We start from the raw sequence: 19,729 nt of genomic DNA on the forward strand, positions 1-19,729 counted from the left end.
ATTGCGAAAGTGACATTGAAGACATTGGCATCGAAGAGATGATAGTAAAGACTGATTAGACAAGTAAATAATGCATCAGTTAATTCCATATGTACCCATTCCCCCGGGAAAGAGTGGAGCATTTTCCCCCTGTGTCAATTCCGGGTGTCGGGCATCAGCCTTACACAATTACCCCAGGGCATTTGACCATCGCGCTTTTTCACCTTACATGCGGCATTGTCGATACGGTAAGTTTCGTACTGAATACTGCTAGACATTAAAATAATACTTTTTCTAAGACATGAACTGTTCAGATAGCCAAGCTAAGTTCCACGAAATAAGTCACTTTTTTAACCATCATGACAGCTCTCTAGGCCGTCATATAAATGCCGCGTGACGCAAAAGCTTAGAAATTCAAGCGTAGTGTATCACAAAACCAAGAACCCATTCGGAGCGAAAATTTGTATGAATACTAGTCTTCAGCTGGTCTTATACATCATTTAAGTAAAATCTCAGGAAGATCAATAGTTTTGTAGTTCGAATTTTAGTGACGTCATGTGAAAACCAGCTATTGTCCATTGAAATGCCTTATCACATTTCCATGTTTATGTTGAAGAGAAAAAGAAAGAAATAAGCGCGCCGTCCCTAATAAGCGCCCGCTCTTAAATTAGCACCCTCCCTTGAGTTACCAAAAGTATGAAATAAGCGCCCGGGTCACTAAAATCGAAGCATGAATTATTTGCTTCGTAGAAGAAGAGATTATATTATATATATTTTAGCACTTTTTAGAAGTTTTCTATCATGTTTTCTTTGCATTCGTGTCTCTTAGGAATTCTCAGTTTATATTTACATTTGTACCCATTTTATTCACTCAGTTGACTTGATAATGACGTTAAGCGAACGTCGAAACGTCGTTGTTGTTTTTAAACCAAAATGGTTTTACGTTTTCCATATTGTCGCAGTGTTTTATAATTAAATATTTCCTGTTATGCAAATAATCAATCGTTTACTTGATGAACGACATATGAAAAAGAACATATCACTGTTAACCTTTTCAGTTCAAAATGTTAATTCTTCTTACTGAGAGCCACACAGTTCTTTTAACGCCAATTCAAAGAGTTTGAAGGTAGATCAGGACAGTTTCACTTGGATGATAATTTTCTGTTTTGTCATAACCTGTTTACTTGATAATGTACTGGCATTGTGATGAGAAATTAGATCTTGATCACTCTCAAGATATAAAGAAGATTTTAAGCAAACCAAAAAAGACGACTTTAATAACTACTTAATAACCGAGAGTGAGGTCGTTACGGGAAAATCTCAAACTGAGGCCTTACCGTATTGACCGAGCGATAGCGAGGTCAATACGGTAGGCCGAGGTTTGAGATTTTCCCGTAACGACCGAACGGTCGAGGTTATTAAGTTGTTTGTTATATGGCTCATGAATTAAAGAAAAGAAAAAATTATTCGAGCGGAAGTCGTCAATTTACATCCGGCGATGCGCGCGTTTACCGATTCATTCATCGTCTCAAACCCAGGGCAAAACTACACAGTCAGTGAACTTCACCACTGTCACGTCTTCCGTTGAAAGTACACATTTCCTTACGGGAAAAATGATTGTCCCAGCCTCAAAAAGGTATTTTAGTATTGTGGTGCCACAACTTGATGGGAGAGTTTTTCCAACTTTTGTGGCGAAACGTCAACGCACATGGAAAAGACAGAAAGTGCTTCAAAATAGTCCAAACCAACGGCCTTTCGGTGAAACAAAATACTAATGCTTCAGAATGCACTGCTTAAAATAACTCGATCTTCGCATTCGCTTTCGACGACATATCTTCGCCTTCTTCATTGTGGGATTTATGGATTAACTTTTCAAGCCTTGTGAACGTCTAAAACTTCCTGCAGTTATCAGAAACACTGCTACCGACAGAAACCGCCCGATTGTTGACATCTGATGATCCTGGAAGTTGATTTACACTTGGTTGTGTTAAAGAGAGGGAATCTATTTGATGAGAACTGTGACGGAGTTCAATATTTCGGTAATTGTTGTGACTAAGATGATAACTTATAAGTTTCTTCGTGGTGTTCTGCTCAGGATGCATGACAGATCAGCCGATGGTGTTTTTCACTTAGCGATTTTAGCTTTACTTAAGACTCGGCAAACTTTGATTTGTTTTCACTAGCGCCCGCCAAGGTTACCGGCTGGTAAGTCAAAAACGACTTCTATATAAATTTTATTAAGGAAAAATCCCTAAACTTCTAGCTACTCGGAATTAAATTTACTTCTCTTACTGTTTTTAATCGGCTTTCATCCTTTCAATGCGCTTGAATTTTCCGAGCCGGGCTCTTCCTAATTTGCATAATCCGTAATCGGCCCGTGGCCATTACGGCTGCATAATGACCGCTCAGATTTCGCTCTTAGCCAATCAGAGTGCGCGTTATATCGGCCACAAGCCAAAGCTAACAGATAAGCTCGATTTCATAGGGAAACTGAAAAAGACAGTTGAAGAGATTGCCGATTTTTGTGTGACGTTGTCGTAATCAGAAATTATAAAAACTGATAGCTACTTTATTGGCGACACCAACATGGCGTCTCCACACAAAGCTCTATCTGCAAATTTGAGAGAAATATTTCTCGAATAACACAGGGATGAAGAAACAAACAGATCTAAATCTTTGCGAGGTTGTATATTTAAGCAATAGACCACAAGTTTTTGTGGTTTATAAATCAATAATCTATCATATCTCAGATTCTTGACTTAATTTATTGAATGGTTAAAATCTTTATTATTGATGGCATGACAGTGAAAACCAGCAGTGCGACTGTAGTTGCTTTGACCTTTTGTCTCTCGTACCCAGGCGGCCTCGCAACATCTGCAATTCTTGGCGGCCTCGATCACAACAAATACTTGGGGAAGCTGATAACTTACTTAGATCCAGCTCTTCCGAGCGTATCGCGGAGTTACTTTGTACGGTGCTGGCATGCAAGGACAGAGGGCTCAGCTGCGTCCACATTCCACAGCAACTGTGATGGAAAGGGACCCACAGTGACCATCATTAGAGTTGGCCAATACATATTTGGTGGATACACTGACGTGTCCTGGCACAGTAAGTATCATAAGACCTAACTATCACCAGGAGCTTGACAAAACCTTGCTCCATTATCTTGTAATAGGGCCAAAAAAAAACCCTCAATTTTAACTTTTGTTTAACCATTGGTCTTACTCTTTTCTTGTTTAAGAAATACCTGTACATGTACGTATTTCAGCTTTGGAACCGATATTAACACGATTTTTGATGTTGCGCGACTTTGCTGTTTCGCATAATCGACCTCAAATCGCATCCGGTTGCTTAATTCATAGGGAAAATCCTCGATTTCTCTGAAGATCTTTCGCAGCTACCCTGCGAGCACAGTCGCTTCGATCTCATTTGCAGCTAAAAGTATCGTGATTGTTCGTCTACACACCCGCGTAGGGCTGCGAGAACCCGATCTAGTGGCCCTGAGTCGTGTAAAGCAGACTAGCTCTCGTCTTGGGCAAACTTTTTCGGTTTCAATTAGGCGACGAAAAGTTCCCAAGCTAGAGTGGCTCAATTCAGAATGAGTAAATCGATCAGAGCAATGCACTTCATGTAGCGTCAACAAAGAGACTTCTTTGCTTTTGTAACTACCAAGTATTTCGAAAAGTCATTCGAGATTGAGGTACAAAAGAAGTAAAAATTAAGAACGATTCTCTTGGTTTTTCTCAATTTTCTGGAATTTTGCTTTATGGATATGAGACGGCATTTGGAAATTAAGAAATTTAGCGAAACTTAGGGAAAGGTCAAGTCAAGTAACATTCTAATTACTATCTTACCAGTCTGCTCTGGTCGGCGCGTCCAGAGGACTGACTGAGCGGAGAAACGAACGAACTTTACTAACGTGTCTAAAAGCATCTAGACAACTAACTTAATTGAACTTACCTTACCTTAAGGAAATGGCGAGGACTTATGGTAGCACTCTTCAGAAAGCTAGCGTAGCGAGTTCAAATAGAGTAAATAGCGAGTTTTAGCAACCATAGCAGCACGGCCTCGAACTGTCGATTGAAAAACAAATTTACATTTTACCTACGAAACTCGGGTTAAATCAGTTATACTTAAGGTTGTCTCTTACTGGCAGAACTATCTCAAAACTGAATAATACTGCGAGGCAGCGTTAATTTCGAATAAGAAATTTGAAAAATCATGTGGCTGTGTGGTTCACGTTCTCCAGACTAACCTGAATTTGATCATTTCACGTTCTTATTTTGCAAAGAATGGCAAAGAAATGTACCAAGATTTATAACGTACGTGCACAGCAATTGCATTGCTAAACTTAGGCTAAGTTTACACGAACGCGGTTTCAAATCGACACGGCTATTTCCTTTCAAAACCATATCAAAAAGTATACGGTTTCGAAGCCTTCACACGAAAACGATTTGTCCGCCTTTTTGGCTGTTACGTCATGGCCGCGACATGTTTTGTTGCCAGAGATCTGGAGACGATTATACCTTGAAGCGTCGCCATTTTGTTTCAGAGGTGGCGAAGTGTAAAGATGTCAGTAATTTGGTTTGGACTGACGACGAGGTGGAGCTTCTTTTGAGAATAACGAACGAATAAAAAGTCGCTAAAAGTGCAAAAAATGTCGATTGGGAGTCCGTACATCAAGCGATACAGTGTGATATTTTCGCGCCAAACGGAAGCAGTTTTCAAAAAGACACGGTTACCCCCGTTTACACGGCACATGAAACCGTATCGTTTTCAAAACGCTCCACTTTCGACAGCGTTTTAGAAAGATGCGGTTTCATTTATTATTCCATCGTCGCCTTTTAAACGGAAGGCGTAACCGTATCGAAAAAGATGCGGTTACAAATGAAACCGGACGGGGCTTTAAAGGCACTTTTGTTTTTTTCAGGCTTACAATAAGACAATGTTTAACCGACAATGATGCTGACAGAACAAAACTTAGTTGCATCCTATTCTACCTAACCTGAGTCGTGAATCTGAGTTAGAAATATTTTCCATAAGATGTCCTGTTGTATACCACCAAAAGCTTCCAGAAAGATGATCTCTCTGTCAGTCTCCAGACGTCTCCCTTGCTTATCAGTCTTGCTCAAACTAAAACACTTTTTCGACTATAGAAAGAGTTTCCACCTAGAACGTCGCGATCCCATTTCACGCATTTGAAAATTCAGGCGTCACCACGGTATATCACGCTTAAAGCCGTTGCCAGCAGATTCGATCCTCTCGCTGCCTATTTATTTGATTGATTTATTTCTTTATTTCTTTATTTTTGTTGTTTCTCTTCTTCTAAAGATTACTTTATAGTATATGATAGCTTTATTTCTGTTTTTTTTTTTCCAACCGAAATACTTAGAATTTGTAAAACTTTTGCTTTCTTTTCAGGTTCTTGCAGTTACTCCACAGCCAGTAAAGCTTTCCTGTTCTCGCTTTACAACAAAGATGGATATAATCCTGTCAAGTTGACTCAGTATCAAAATCAACAATACGCAATGTATCGCTGCTCCAACCGCGGACCCAGTTTTGGTAATGGCCATGACATATACATATCGGACAACGCTTTGAGCAACTCGAATTCGCATACACGGTGCGGCTATACATACTCCGTTCCTTCGGGATATTCAACTGGTAACTGTGGGTTTTTCACCGGAGGCTATGGGTTCACTCCTACTGACATTGAGGTGTTCTACGAAATAGGTGATTAAAAACAGAACATGCTAACTCTCTTTTAATGCGGTAATGATTCGTTTCCAATAAACCTTACCTTACAACCCCCGGGGGAGAAAAATTGGGTGGGGGTGTGTGGCGCGCTTCCCTAAACCCTTACCCTATTTATGACCAAAATCCGCGATTTTTCCTACCCTATTTATGACCTGAAAAAGTAGCTTCTTCTAAAAAGAATACCTAGTTCAAGACTAGAGTGCAAACACCATACCCTATTTATGATCAGAAAGGCTAAAAACCCTACCCTTTCAGGCCGCACATACCTATATAACCCATAAAAGGGAGTCTCCCCCTCCTCCCCGGACTTACAAGAAGTGCCCTCATTGCGAAAGTCACATTGAAGACATTGGCATCGAAGAGATGATAGTAAAGACTGATTAGACAAGTAAATAATGCATCAGTTAATTCCATATGTACCCATTCCCCCGGGAAAGAGTGGAGCATTTTCCCCCTGTGTCAATTCCGGGTGTCGGGCATCAGCCTTACACAATTACCCCAGGGCATTTGACCATCGCGCTTTTTCACCTTACATGCGGCATTGTCGATACGGTAAGTTTCGTACTGAATACTGCTAGACATTAAAATAATACTTTTTCTAAGACATGAACTGTTCAGATAGCCAAGCTAAGTTCCACGAAATAAGTCACTTTTTTAACCATTATGACAGCTCTCTAGGCCGTCATATAAATGCCGCGTGACGCAAAAGCTTAGAAATTCAAGCGTAGTGTATCACAAAACCAAGAACCCATTCGGAGCGAAAATTTGTATGAATATTAGTCTTCAGCTGGTCTTATACATCATTTAAGTAAAATCTCAGGAAGATCAATAGTTTTGTAGTTCGAATTTTAGTGACGTCATGTGAAAACCAGCTATTGTCCATTGAAATGCCTTATCACATTTCCATGTTTATGTTGAAGAGAAAAAGAAAGAAATAAGCGCGCCGTCACTAATAAGCGCCCGCTCTTAAATTAGCACCCTCCCTTGAGTTACCAAAAGTATGAAATAAGCGCCCGGGTCACTAAAATCGAAGCATGAATTATTTGCTTCGTAGAAGAACAGATTATATTATATATATTTTAGCACTTTTTAGAATTTTTGTATCATGTTTTCTTTGCATTCGTGTCTCTAAGGAATTCTCAGTTTATATTTACATTTGTACCCCTTTTATTCACTCAGTTGACTTGATAATGACGTCAAGCGAACGTCGAAACGTCGTTGTTGTTTTTAAACCAAAATGGTTTTACGTTTTCCATATTGTCGCAGTGTTTTATAGTTACATATTTCCTGTTATGCAAATAATCAATCGTTTAATTGATGAACGATATATGAAAAAGAACATATCACTGTTAACCTTTTCAGTTCAAAATGTTAATTCTTCTTACTGAGAGCCACACAGTTCTTTTAATGCCAATTCAAAGAGTTTGAAGGTAGATCAGGACAGTTTCACTTGGATGATAATTTTCTGTTTTGTCATAACCTGTTTACTTGATAATGTACTGGCATTGTGATGAGAAATTAGATCTTGATCACTCTCAAGATATAAAGAAGAGTTTGAGCAAACCAAATAAAACGACTTTAATACTTTTTATTATATGGCTAACTCCTTGAGCGAGCAAGATTAACAACATCCTGCGCTGATTGGTTACCCGAGCGGGCAAGATGGTGCTATCTTCCTCAAGGACTGTGAAGGTCAATTGGCTTGGCTTAAACGGACTTTGAATCAGTTTTTTGCCGACCATTACTTTCCTTGGTCAAATGGATGAAAAATTTGCATCATTTTGTGGTTTGGGGTAATAGTTTGGCATGATGTATTTTTAGTAAAATCGATATTATCATAAAAACGCGGATTAACAGATAAGCTCGATTTCATAGGGAAACTGAAAAAGACAGTTGAAGAGATTGCCGATTTTTGTGTGACGTTGTCGTAATCAGAAATTATAAAAACTGATAGTTACTTTATTGGCGACACCAACATGGCGTCTCCACACAAAGCTCTATCTGCAAATTTGAGAGAAATATTTCTCGAATAACACAGGGATGAAGAAACAAACAGATCTAAATCTTTGCGAGGTTGTATATTTAAGCAATAGACCACAAGTTTTTGTGGTTTATAAATCAATAATCTATCATATCTCAGATTCTTGACTTAATTTATTGAATGGTTAAAATCTTTATTATTGATGGCATGACAATGAAAACCAGCAGTGCGACTGTAGTTACTTTGACCTTTTGTCTCTCGTACCCAGGCGGCCTCGCAACATCTGCAATTCTTGGCGGCCTCGATCACAACAAATACTTGGGGAAGCTGATAACTTACTTAGATCCAGCTCTTCCGAGCGTATCGCGGAGTTACTTTGTTCGGTGCTGGCATGCAAGGACAGACGGCTCAGCTGCGTCCACATTCCACAGCAACTGTGATGGAAAGGGACCCACAGTGACCATCATTAGAGTTGGCCAATACATATTTGGTGGATACACTGACGTGTCTTGGCGCAGTAAGTATCTTAAGACCTAACTATCACCAGGAGCAGAGCTTGATAAAAACGTCCTTTATTATCTCAGTAAAAGAGCGCAAAAACTCAATTTTTGTTATTTTGTTTAACCATTGGTCTTATTCTTTTCTTGTTTAAGAAATGCAAGAACCGATATTAACACGGTTTTTGATGTTACGCGAACTTGCTGTTTCGCATAATTGACCTCAAATCGCATCCGTTGGCATAATTCATAAGAAAGATCTTCCATTTCTCCGAAGATATTTCGCAGCTACCCTGCGAGCAGAGTCTCTTCGATCTTATTTGCAACTAGGCAGCTAAAAGTATTGTGACTGGTTGTCCAAACACCCGCGTAGGGCTGCGAGAACTTAATCTAGCGGCGCGACTCGCGTAAAGCAGACTAGCTTTCGTCTTGAGCAAACTTATCGGTTTCAATTAGGCGACAAGGGGTTCACAAGCTAGAGTGGCTCAATTCAGAGGGTGGCAAAGGGTTTTTGCGTGACCTATGATCGCCCCAAAATTAGCAGCGTGACGTGTGAATTGGACCAAATTAGCCGCGTGACGCGGGACAGGACGTCATAACGTGATGCGTGATTTGCTATTTTACAAGCACGTGATGCGTGATTTACCAATTAGATTTCCGTCATAAGTGAACGTTCTTTGAACTACAACTGATACCATTCATTCAAAGTAAACAGTAAATAGAATCTTAAAAGAGATCAATAAATCGTGGCAGATGTGACACCATTTTCTGGTCCTTTTCGTCATTTTTCTTGATCTCTAATGTCTTTGATCTTCGTGAATCTTCATGGCACTATAGGCCCAAACAATTGTGACACAATAGGAATAAGTCAATTGAAAACAGTTAAACTTTGCACTAGGACTATGAGCTTCACTGTTATTTCGTCTATTTTGTCGATGGGTCATTTTTGGCAGTGCATCAGACCATATCCGAATCCGGCTATCAATCAATCAATCAATCAATCAATCAATCAGCCAATCAATCATCATATGAAAGGTCTGAAAGAATGTCGTCCCAAATCTGGGGGATCCCAAACGGCTGAAAAGATAAGACACGTTAGAGGTTGGTGTCATTTTATGCCGCTCGAGATGACAGTGAGAGGCTACGCAAAGAAAAAGTTTGTGAACCACTTAATGAAGGTCGTCATACAGACCTAACTGAATTCAAAAGCCACGTTATGTCATTTACAAACAAAAACGTTGCCGTACAGAAGAGGATTTGCAGGGGTAATGACACAAATATTGCCTGTATATCAAAGCATGACAAAGGTGGCGTAGACGTCTTCTCAATTCGTATACAAAATCTCTGCCAACTTAGCCTGTGAGCAGGCTCCCGATTGTGTCATAGACAAAGGAAAGAAGAATTAGCCCGCCTGTCTGGTGAGGGAAAAATCCCACCCCGCTAGGCTCGCTTCGCTCGCCCTATTTTATCGCCTGTTCACAGACGGTGCCAACTCTCCCAGATTATCCAGGCCGAGCCTCCTGGATACAGACCGAATCTACCAGTCTCTTGTACGTGTCACTCCACTTCTTTTGGCCTATAATTGTCATTTTCGGGGAAAATTATGTTTGGAATATTTTCTGATGCATTTCTGTGGTTGAATCTGCAGATGTCTCCTTTTAACGACGCTTTTAGGGTCGAGAAAGCAAAATTGGCGATGTACTTACTTTTTTTACGTGATGCGTGATTGGTGAAAAAAATTATCTGTGATGTGTGATTTAATAGGAAAAATTCATCGTGATGCGTGATTCATTCCCCCGCTCCCCCCTTTGCCCCCTTTCGATTAGAGCAATGCACTTCATGTACTGCCGACAAAGGGACTTCCTTGTTTTTGTAACCCATATAGTGCGAAAAAGTCATTCGAGATTGAGATACAAAAGAAGTGAAAATAAGGAACTATCTTACCAGTCTACTCTGGTCGTACGCATCCAGAGGACTGACTGAGCGAACGAATGTACGAACATAGGAACGTATGAAGGAACGAACGAACGAACGAACTAACGAACCGAGGAGCAAACAAACGAACGAACGAACAAACAAACGAACGAACGAACGAACGAACGAACGAACGAACGGAAAGACGGTTGGACAGACGGAACGGACGAACGGACGAAGGCACGAAGAGACGGACGGACGAACGGACGTACGAACGTACGAAGGTACCTGACGTTCGAACGTACGCACCAATTAAACGAATGAGCAAAAGAGTATGTATGTTATGTATCTATGTATCTACTAACAAGGGAAACCTAATTTATTTGGACTTACGTTATGGAAGTGCTGACGACTTATATTACCATTACATATCCATTCTGGTTTGGCAACCACAACAGTACGGCCTCGAACGTCGATTGAAAATGAATTTTCTGGTTAATCCAGTTTCATGAATGCTTGTCTCGCACTGTCAGAACTATCTCAAAACTGAATAATAGCTAATAATTATGCTAGACAGCGTTAAGTTCGAAAATCATGTGGCTGTGCGGTTCGTTTTCCAGAATACGCTGAATTTGGTCATTAAGCATTTAATGACTGGCCCCCAAGGGAAAAAGGGACTTTTGTATCTCCGAGACCCTCTCTGTTCCCTGACGCGAAGCCGAGGAGAACATTGAGGTCGAGGGGAAACAGAACTCACTGTTCCCCGCAGGGTTAGTCATAAAGTGTTGTTTTGTTTGTTTGTTTTTTTTTTCAATCTTCCAATAAGATGTTTATCAATGACGCTGACAGAACAAAACTTAGTCGCATCATATTCTACTAAATCTGGGTCGTGCATCTGAGTTAGGAGTATTTTCCATAAGATGTCTTGTTGTAGACCACCAAAAGCTTACAGAAAGAGGATATCTCTCTGTCAGTCTCCAGACTTCTCCCTTGCTTAACCGTCTTGCTCCAACTATAACACTTTTTCGACTATAGAAAGAGTTTCCACCTAAAAGGTAGCGATCCCATTTCACGCATTTGAAAATTCAGATCCGGATTTCCCAACAGATCCGGTCCTCTCGCTGCCTATTAATTTGTTTTTCTTTTTGTTGTTGTTTCTTCTGTTCTACAGATTACTTTATAATATGTGGTAGCTTTATTTCTGTTTTTCTTCTCAACCGAAATGCTTAGAAAGTGTAAAACGTTTGTTTCCAATTCAGGTTCTAGTTGCAGTTATACTTCCGCCAGTAAAGCTTTCCTGTTCTCGCTTTACAACAAAGATGGATATAATCCTGTCAAGCTGACTCAGTATCAAAATCATCAATACGCAATGTATCACTGCTCCAGCTACGGACCCACTTTTGGTTCTCATGCCATCTACGTATCGGACAACGCTTTGAGCAACTCAAATTCGTATACACGGTGCGGCTATACATACTCCGTTCCTTCGGGATATTCAACTGGTAACTGTGGGTTTTTCACTGGAGGCTATCATTTCACTCCTACTGACATTGAAGTGTTCTACGAAATAGGTGATTAAAAACAGAACATGCTAACTCTTTTAATGCCGTAATGATTCGATTTAGCGCACTCTTTCAATAGGCGCCACCTTACAACCCCGGGGGGTACCCCCAGAAAAATTGGGTGGGGGTGTGCGGCCCGCTTCCCCAAACCCTTACCCCATTTATGACCAAAATCCACGATTTTCCCTACCCTATTTATGACCTGAAAAAGTAGCTTCTCCTAAAAAACATACCCAGTTCAAGACTAGAGTGCAAACACCATACCCTATTTATGACCAAAACGGCTGAAAACCCTACCCTTTCAGGCCGCACATACAGAGCACATACATATATAGCCCATATAAGGGAGTCTTCCCCCCCTCCCTCCCCGGGCTTACAACAAGAGCTCTCATTGCGAAAGTGATATTGAAGACATTGACATCGAAGAGATGATAGTAAAGACTGATTAGACAAGTAAACAATGTATCAGTTAATTCCATGTGTGCCCATCCCCCCGGCCAACAGTGAAGCATTTTTCCACAATGTCAATCCCGGGGGTCGGGTATCAGCCTTGCACAATTACCCTGGGGCATTTGACCATCTCGCTTTTTCATCTTACATGCAGCCATAGTTAATGAAGGGAAAATGGTTAGGAAACCTGGCAAAGTTCTTTGGGGGCTGACCCAGCACAAAACCTGCCAAAATGCAAAAGTTGGTTATGTGTGCTCATACAATTAACCAATAGCAGCATTGCGATTATATAATTCAAGCATAGTCAATGAGCATAAAACAACAGATGTCCTGGGTCAAGGACCTTGAAACATAAATCTTAGCCTGTTGTTTTGTTTTCTTTTGTTTATTTGTTTGTTTGTTTTTTTTTCGCTTTCTCGATGTTTACCGGCCTTCATGACCATTTCCTCCTATTGGCTGTGATGCAGCATTGTCGCTTCTTTTAATGACCAGTTTATCGGCAAATACAGTAAGTTTCGTAATGAAAGCGTCTAATTAGGACATAAATAAGACTCCTGATCCTACGGAATAACCTATATTGTGTTTTTTCTTCACTATTAAAGTTTAAAAAAAAGACCTTGCTAAGACTTCTAATTTGGCCTGAATTGGCTTTGATTGTATTGAAAGTAACATGAGAAACGAAAAAAAAATTGAGCCATAACCCCGGGGCATTTGATCAACTGGTTTGTTCCAGCCGTACGGCATTTCCAGGTTGTTTTCAAAATAACCTAATTCCCGGGGGAAGACCTGTTGGGGGGGCAGCATGGACACAGCTGGAATTGACTAATGCATTTCTTTCTTGAGCGTATGAGTTAACGCATCGACTTGGTCTAAACAGGCAAATGGTGTTATGGTTATGCGAACCTCTATTGTTACAATTCTCAAGTGAAAAAGTAACTGTTATTGTCCATTGAAATGCCTTATCACATTTCCATGTTTATGTTGAAGAGAAAAAGAAAGAAATAAGCGCGCCGTCCCTAATAAGCGCCCGCTCTCCAATTAGCACCCTCCCTTGAGTTACCAAAAGTATAAAATAAGTGCCCGGGTCACTAAATCGAACCATGAGATATTTGCTGATATGCAGGTAACCAATCCTTTAATTCATGAACGAAATGAAAAAGAACATATCACTGTTAACCTTTTCAGTTCAAACTGTTAATTCCTGTTACTGAGAGCCATACAGTTTTGAGAATTTGCTGGTAAATCAAGACGGCTCCACTTAGCAGATGATTTCAACTATTTTCATTACCTGTATGCTTGATAATGTATTGGTATTGTGATGAGAAATTAGATCTTGATCACTCTGGCGATTTAATGAATTAAGCAAACCTCAAAAAGACGACTTTGATACTTAAACATACCGGTTTTATACTCTTTCCTCTACCCAGGCCTAAGTGTGTCCGTCATTCTCGACGGTCTCGATTACAACCAATACTTGGGGAAGTTGTTGTCCTTCTTAGACCCAGTCCTCCTGAGTCCAGGGCGTGATCGATTTGTGCGTTGCTGGCATGCCAAGACTGACGGCTCGGCTGCATCGATATTCCACAGCAACTGTGATGGAAAGGGACCCACTGTGACCATCATTAAATACGGCAGTTACATATTTGGTGGATATACCGACGTGTCCTGGCACAGTAAGTATCATTCTACTACTAGTATACTAATGCAAATGCTGTAATCTGATTGGCTGAGCCATTGTACACTATCCGAAGTTTTGAAAGAACACCTAGAAACAAATGGATAATCCAATTTTTGAGAAGACTAAAAGGATGGCAGTTACAGTTTCTTAAATTGAAAATGCTCGAAATTTGTAATTGTTAAGTACGCGTGGACACAACTGCAAATGTCAAATTGACAATTCAGTCCGCACGAATTCTCTAAAGGGTGAAGTTTAATGCTTAGACCGGAAATAATTGGAATCATTATTTGAAGGAAATTTCAGTAGGAATTCTAGTAAAGCAACTGGATCATGACCTCAACTATCACCTCAAAGAAATCTTGAGCTCATAATCTAATTGTCAATTAGAACTATTGTCTCCTTAAGACTTAAAGACTTGAGACTTAAAGGGGCAGTGTCTCGGCTGTTATATCCTGTTTTAATAAGTATGACGCGGAGCTTGTTATAAAGGTGCTTATTTGGGAAGCAGGGATGGCACATTGGTGAGAGCGCTCGCCTCCCACCTATGTGCCTCGGGTTCGATTCCGGTCCGGTGCCATATGTGGGTTGAGTTTGTTGTTTGTGTTCTCCGGTTTTCCTCCCTCCACAAAAACCAACATCTCCAAATTCCAATTCCACCAGGATAGAGGACCCGCATGAAAACCAGCTAAGGCTGATGTGGCTTCCTCTCTAAATACTGTAATTTAATATCCTGCACTGATAAGACGAAAAAAAAAAGTAGAAATTGGTTCAAGCCAGTACCCAATGTTTGTTCTCTGTCCTTTGTATAGAACCGCCGAGGATCCAAACTACGGCAGTTGGCTGTAGTTAGATACGCCCGTTTGGTTTCCTAGGCTTCCAAAAAGATAATGCTGACGGAATAAGACCCAGTTGCATCCTATTTCACAAAATCGGGGTAGTGAAGCTGAGTTCGGAGAATTTTCTATACTACGTCCTGTTGTAAAGCATCAACAGCTTCCAGAAAATCGACCTCTCTCTGTCAGACTCCGGGTGTCTCACTTGCTTATCAGTCTTGTTTCAACTAAAACACCTCTTCGGCTTCAAAAACGGTTATCTCACCGGCTGTAACCCAGAACGTCGCGATCTCATTTCATGCATTTGAAAATTCAGACGTCAAGAAGGTATATAAACCGGGTATATAAATCCACTAACTTCTTTCGTGTTAGAGCTGTTTTCAATTGAGTGTCGTAAAACTAAACCAATTGCTTACCAATTGGACTACTCAGCCAATCTCAAACCGTAGGGAAAAAGAACTAATTTCCTGATTACCAGTCGACTCACAATTGAAAACTGCTCTATCACGCGTAACGCAAATTAAACGCTTTTGCCAACAGATCTGATCCTCTCGCTGAATACTGTTTTTTTGTTGCTGTGGATGTTCTCTCCGAAAGAACTCTTTATACAATATTGTTTCTGTATATATCTGTTTCTTTTTTCAACCGAAATGCTCAGAATTGTTAAACTTTTGTTTCCAATTCAGGTTCTAGTTGCGGTTATACTTCTGCCAGTAAAGCTTTCCTGTTCTCGCTTTACAACAAAGATGGATATAATCCTGTCAAGCTGACTCAAAATCAAAATCGGAATGACGCAATGTATCGCTGCTCCAGCTACGGACCCACTTTTGGTAGTGGTCATGAGATCCACATATCGAACAACGCTTTGGGCAACTCAAATTCGTATAATTATTGCGGCCATACATACTCCATTCCATCAGGATATTCAACTGGTTATTGTGGGTTTTTCACTGGAGGCTATCATTTCACTCCTACTGACATTGAAGTGTTCTACGAAATAGGTGATTAAAAACAGAACATGCTAACTCTCTTTTAATACCGTAATGATTCGATTTAGCCCACTCTTTCCAACAAGCGCCGCCTTACAACTGCCTTATAAGAGTTTTACGAAATAGGTGATTGAGAACAGAACATGCCCACTCTCTTTTAATACCGTAACGATTCGATTTAGCGATCTCCTTCCAAAAAGCGTCCCCTTCCTAACAAGCCCTCCCTATTGATTGTCCTTTTCTAATAAGCGCCCCTATTCCAACAAAAGGCACCATTGAAAAAGTGACATGAAAGACATTGATATCGTAAACACTGATTAGACGAGTGAATGATGTAGTCCGCTTTCTAATCTGAGCGTAATATTACCAAAGACATTGAACTGGACTTATCAAGCCCCGCTTGTTACAGTTGTCAAGTCATTTTACTCGTTATTCTTCAACCGTATTCCACTGATTATTTCATAAACAGAAATACATAAGCGCCCCGTTCCTAAAGAGCGCGCGCCTTCCAATAAGCGCAATTCAATTCAATCGATCTTAATCCACGGATTGAGTTCGATTGGGCTCGATTGAGTTCGATTTCCGAACGTTCGATTGACTATGCCGTGTATATTAGTTGGGAGGTAATCGCGCCGGCCACACTATTAGCTACTATTGGGTCACAGGTATGAAAGCATGGCTCAACAGCTTTCATGTGAATGGTCATACACTAGTATTTGATCCAAACGCAAAAGTGAGAACCACCTTGTACAGCATATACATGTAGTGAACAGTACCATATGAAAGTACCGCTCAATAGCTTACATTTGAATGGTCACACACTAGGGTTTCATCCCCAGACTTAAAAGTTAGAACCACCTTGTACAGCATATAAACAGTACCACATGAAAGTACGCTAAATAGCTTACATTTGAGTGATCACACACTAGGGTTTCTCTCTAGACTTGTTAGAACCACCTTGCACAGTATAATAAACAGTACCACATGAAAGTACTGCTCAATAGCTTTCATTTGAATGGTCACACACTAGGGTTTAATCCACAGACTTAAACGTTAGAACCACCTTGTACAGCATAATAAACAGTACCACATGAAAGTACTGCTCAATAGCTTTCATTTGAATGGTCACACACTAAGGTTTCATCCACAGACTTAGACGTTAGAACCATCTTGTATAGTATGGTGAACGTACCACATAAAATTACTGCTCAACAGCTTGCCTACGCTAGACTTTCATCCATAGATTAATTCTAATGTTAAACTTTGCAGAGTTAATTTTGAGTCAGCCCTTAACCCTGAAGTAAGACTCCTTAAGTTACTGTGGCTACTTAACCTAACATAACAGCAGAGTGAAAGAAATCAAACAAAGTAGATACGTTTTCATACATATAAAATGAGTTACGTCTTTTAGAAATAGTATCAAAACTATCAAATTCGTTAATGGTTTTTGGTATGATCTCCGATAAATGTAACGACGGTATTTTCGTTTTCTATTTTCTTTTTTTTTTTCGTTTTCTACAGGGAATCTTCTTTGCATGGAATTAATTCCATGCAAAGAATATTCCCTGTAGAAAGCGAAAAAAAAAAACCTTTATAATTTTAACGAAAAGAAAGTGCAAGTTGTAATATCTTGGTCGAGGATAAGGAAGTCGAGTGTAAAAGCCGATCATTCTTTCGTGGGAGTTCAAATTCGACCAAACCTTCCGCTTTTACTTTCTGGAAATTCCAGTTGCTAATGGAACAACGTTTTGCGGAATTTCCGGAGAGAAAGACCTCGGTCGTCAGATATACTCTATATTTTCCAAAATGTCTACGTTCCATTCAATTTTGCTCCCGGAATTCAGTTCGAATTTGCGCAAAATTCAGCTTTCATTTGGTACAAATTGGATTATCTCGAAACTTTCCAAGCACATTTCCACAACATTTGGCCAAGTTTCGAAATTTCTGTAATTTATGGTTGATAAAACGAAAAATCGGTAAATCCCACAGACGAAAAAGTTGGGATACGAAGCAAGTTCTCCCCTCCCCCCACTTACCATGTTCATAACCAGGTGATTTTTTCCCTTTTTGTTGAAAAAAACGCGACATTTTCCAACATCGATTAGAGGGGATAGGGGATACGTGATCCAGCTCAAGTGTCCCAGCTACTTTTGTCCGGAATTGTAGCTCTTTGTAGTAATTATGACAAGAACTATGAAAGCATTGTTTGTTACATTTTTTTCTTATTTACAAAGGTTTTGCATTTTAACAACTCAGTTGAGGGGCCCAACATAGGTTTCGCGGAATGAGAGATGAGTAAAAATGAACGCGGAATACGGGATGACAGAACTTTTAATGGCGGGATGCGGGATAAAAAATTTCGGTGAGAACGGGATTTGCTATTTATGACAGACGAGATGCGAGATAGTCCTAAGAGCCTGAGCGACGGCGGGATGCGGAATGTAAAGAGGTAAATTACACATTACAGACTTTACACAGAGGAACTGCGACTCTTACCAGGCGGAATCGAGATAACATTCCGATCCGGGCGGGATGGTGCGATTGAGCTAAAAACAGTGGCGGAATGCAGGATTGAAAAAACCTATGCTGGACCCTCTTAGTTAGTGACCGGACGTTTTGCGAGCAAGGCTTCATGAGGTTTAAACTTCCGCCAGTGGTTTAAGGTTGCAGTATACAGCTATTTCAATTAACGAGGTCGGCGCAAAGCTTTGAGCTTTCTTTCTCCTCAGACTTCTGGAAACAATGTTATTGTCGCCACACTTAATTTTAGAATTTTTAGCTAAAAGTCGTTTCATAATAGTGAAAGAAAAGCTACAGAAAAATGGTCTCATGAGTGGAAAATCTAATGTATCCTTGCCAATACTTCACGAGCAAAGATACAAATTCGTAGATTTCCTCTACACCAACATGCAAACTTCCGACAAATACCCAGACTACCGTTAGGTCTTGTCGCGAAGACTTAACGCCTTCATCTAACAACGTTGACCGAAATAGCTGTAAACGCAAAACTCCCAACGGCATCGTAGTTATCACTATATATTCAATACGTTTTTGCAGTGTTTAGCTTTGTTAAGCTTATTAACACATTGATATTTAAACAGGATTATCCTGATTATCATTTATTTAGTGGAACCTCTCTTTAAGCCTGGGCCAAACGACAACGACAGAAACGACAGCCGCCTTCTGATCACGAGAGTTACACGAGAGCTCTTTTGTTTTCAACTCTCAGCGAGTGTGGGCAACACGGGATAAAACTCTTCGTGACTCGCTAGAAAAATTTGAGCAGGTTCAAATTCGATAGGAATATACGAGGGTGAACGTGAGTCCCCGATAACGCACGAAGGTTGACGAGAGTCGCCATGCAAGAGTTTAAGAGAGTCACTGAAGCCTCGTCCACACTGCGCCAGGGGAATTTGAAAACGCAGCTTTATTTCTACGTTTAGGCGTGCCGTCTACACTAATCCGTCACGAAAACGGAGCTTTTCGAAACCGGACGAATTGGAAAACGCCGGCTTTTCGTTTTCGTGTGGACGGAAAACATTTTGAGAACGGAGCCTTTCGAAAACGATTACGCCACGATAATCACGTGATTTCCCTGGCCGAGTTTCCTAAAACACAAATCCAAAATGACTGGTGATTGTTACGTTGTTAAATTCCTCCAGCGTATTTTGCAGAAAACGTTTGATACGTTTCAGAATGAAACCTCCGTTTTCAAATTTCTACGGCGTAGTGTGGACGGGGCATGAGGCGTATATGACTTTCAAGCCAGGCGAGACTCAATGTTTGTTGTCCTTTGGCGCGGGCCTCCTGAGGACCAAAAAAAAAAAAATGGTGTTGTAGAAAGGTGGCCTCAATTGTGTGGAGGCCATTAGATAAGATTCGCTGTGCTTGTTTAAAGAGTTGTAAGCTTTGTAAGGTCAATGTAAATAAGCTGTAAAACTTTAAAGTAATTAAAACTCAATAAAACGGGTACTCATTCTCTCCAGTTGATTTAGTGTCGCGCGATTTTCGCGAACTGCCTGTCAAATATGGTACATTTATTATATGGAGAAGAGTGTTTTACTGGGAACTAAACCACTCGTAGATTCT

At 40.4% G+C, this 19,729-nt stretch overlaps 2 protein-coding genes across 2 annotated transcripts; both read left to right on the forward strand.

The window, feature by feature from the left end:
• Positions 1-2,573: 2,573 nt before the first annotated feature.
• On the forward strand, positions 2,574-6,357 carry LOC145470679 (uncharacterized). The gene is made up of 2 exons (XM_081454501.1): positions 2,574-3,087; positions 5,401-6,357. Exons 1-2 carry the CDS (start codon positions 2,751-2,753, stop codon positions 5,718-5,720), a joined length of 657 nt encoding a protein of 218 aa, XP_081310627.1. The 5' UTR covers positions 2,574-2,750; the 3' UTR covers positions 5,721-6,357.
• Positions 6,358-7,400: 1,043 nt separating this feature from the next.
• On the forward strand, positions 7,401-16,624 carry LOC145469260 (uncharacterized). Its single transcript, XM_081452945.1, has 4 exons — positions 7,401-8,234; positions 11,388-11,699; positions 13,568-13,816; positions 15,335-16,624. Exons 1-4 carry the CDS (start codon positions 7,898-7,900, stop codon positions 15,658-15,660), a joined length of 1,224 nt encoding a protein of 407 aa, XP_081309071.1. The 5' UTR covers positions 7,401-7,897; the 3' UTR covers positions 15,661-16,624.
• The last annotated feature ends 3,105 nt before the right edge of the window (positions 16,625-19,729 follow it).

Source organism: Orbicella franksi, chromosome 15 (genome assembly GCF_964199315.1).
Source record: "Orbicella franksi chromosome 15, jaOrbFran1.1, whole genome shotgun sequence".
In the NCBI taxonomy this organism is placed as follows: Eukaryota; Metazoa; Cnidaria; class Anthozoa; order Scleractinia; family Merulinidae; genus Orbicella; species Orbicella franksi.

Coding starts and splice junctions, on each gene's coding strand:
- LOC145470679 (XM_081454501.1), top strand. CDS start 2,751: ATGGTTAAAATCTTTATTATTGATGGCATGACAGTGAAAACCAGCAGT. Junction 3,088..5,400: donor CACTGACGTGTCCTGGCACA/GTAAGTATCATA, acceptor CTTTCTTTTCAG/GTTCTTGCAGTTACTCCACA.
- LOC145469260 (XM_081452945.1), top strand. CDS start 7,898: ATGGTTAAAATCTTTATTATTGATGGCATGACAATGAAAACCAGCAGT. Junction 11,700..13,567: donor TGAAGTGTTCTACGAAATAG/GTGATTAAAAAC, acceptor TCCTCTACCCAG/GCCTAAGTGTGTCCGTCATT. Junction 13,817..15,334: donor CGACGTGTCCTGGCACAGTA/AGTATCATTCTA, acceptor TTGTTTCCAATT/CAGGTTCTAGTTGCGGTTAT.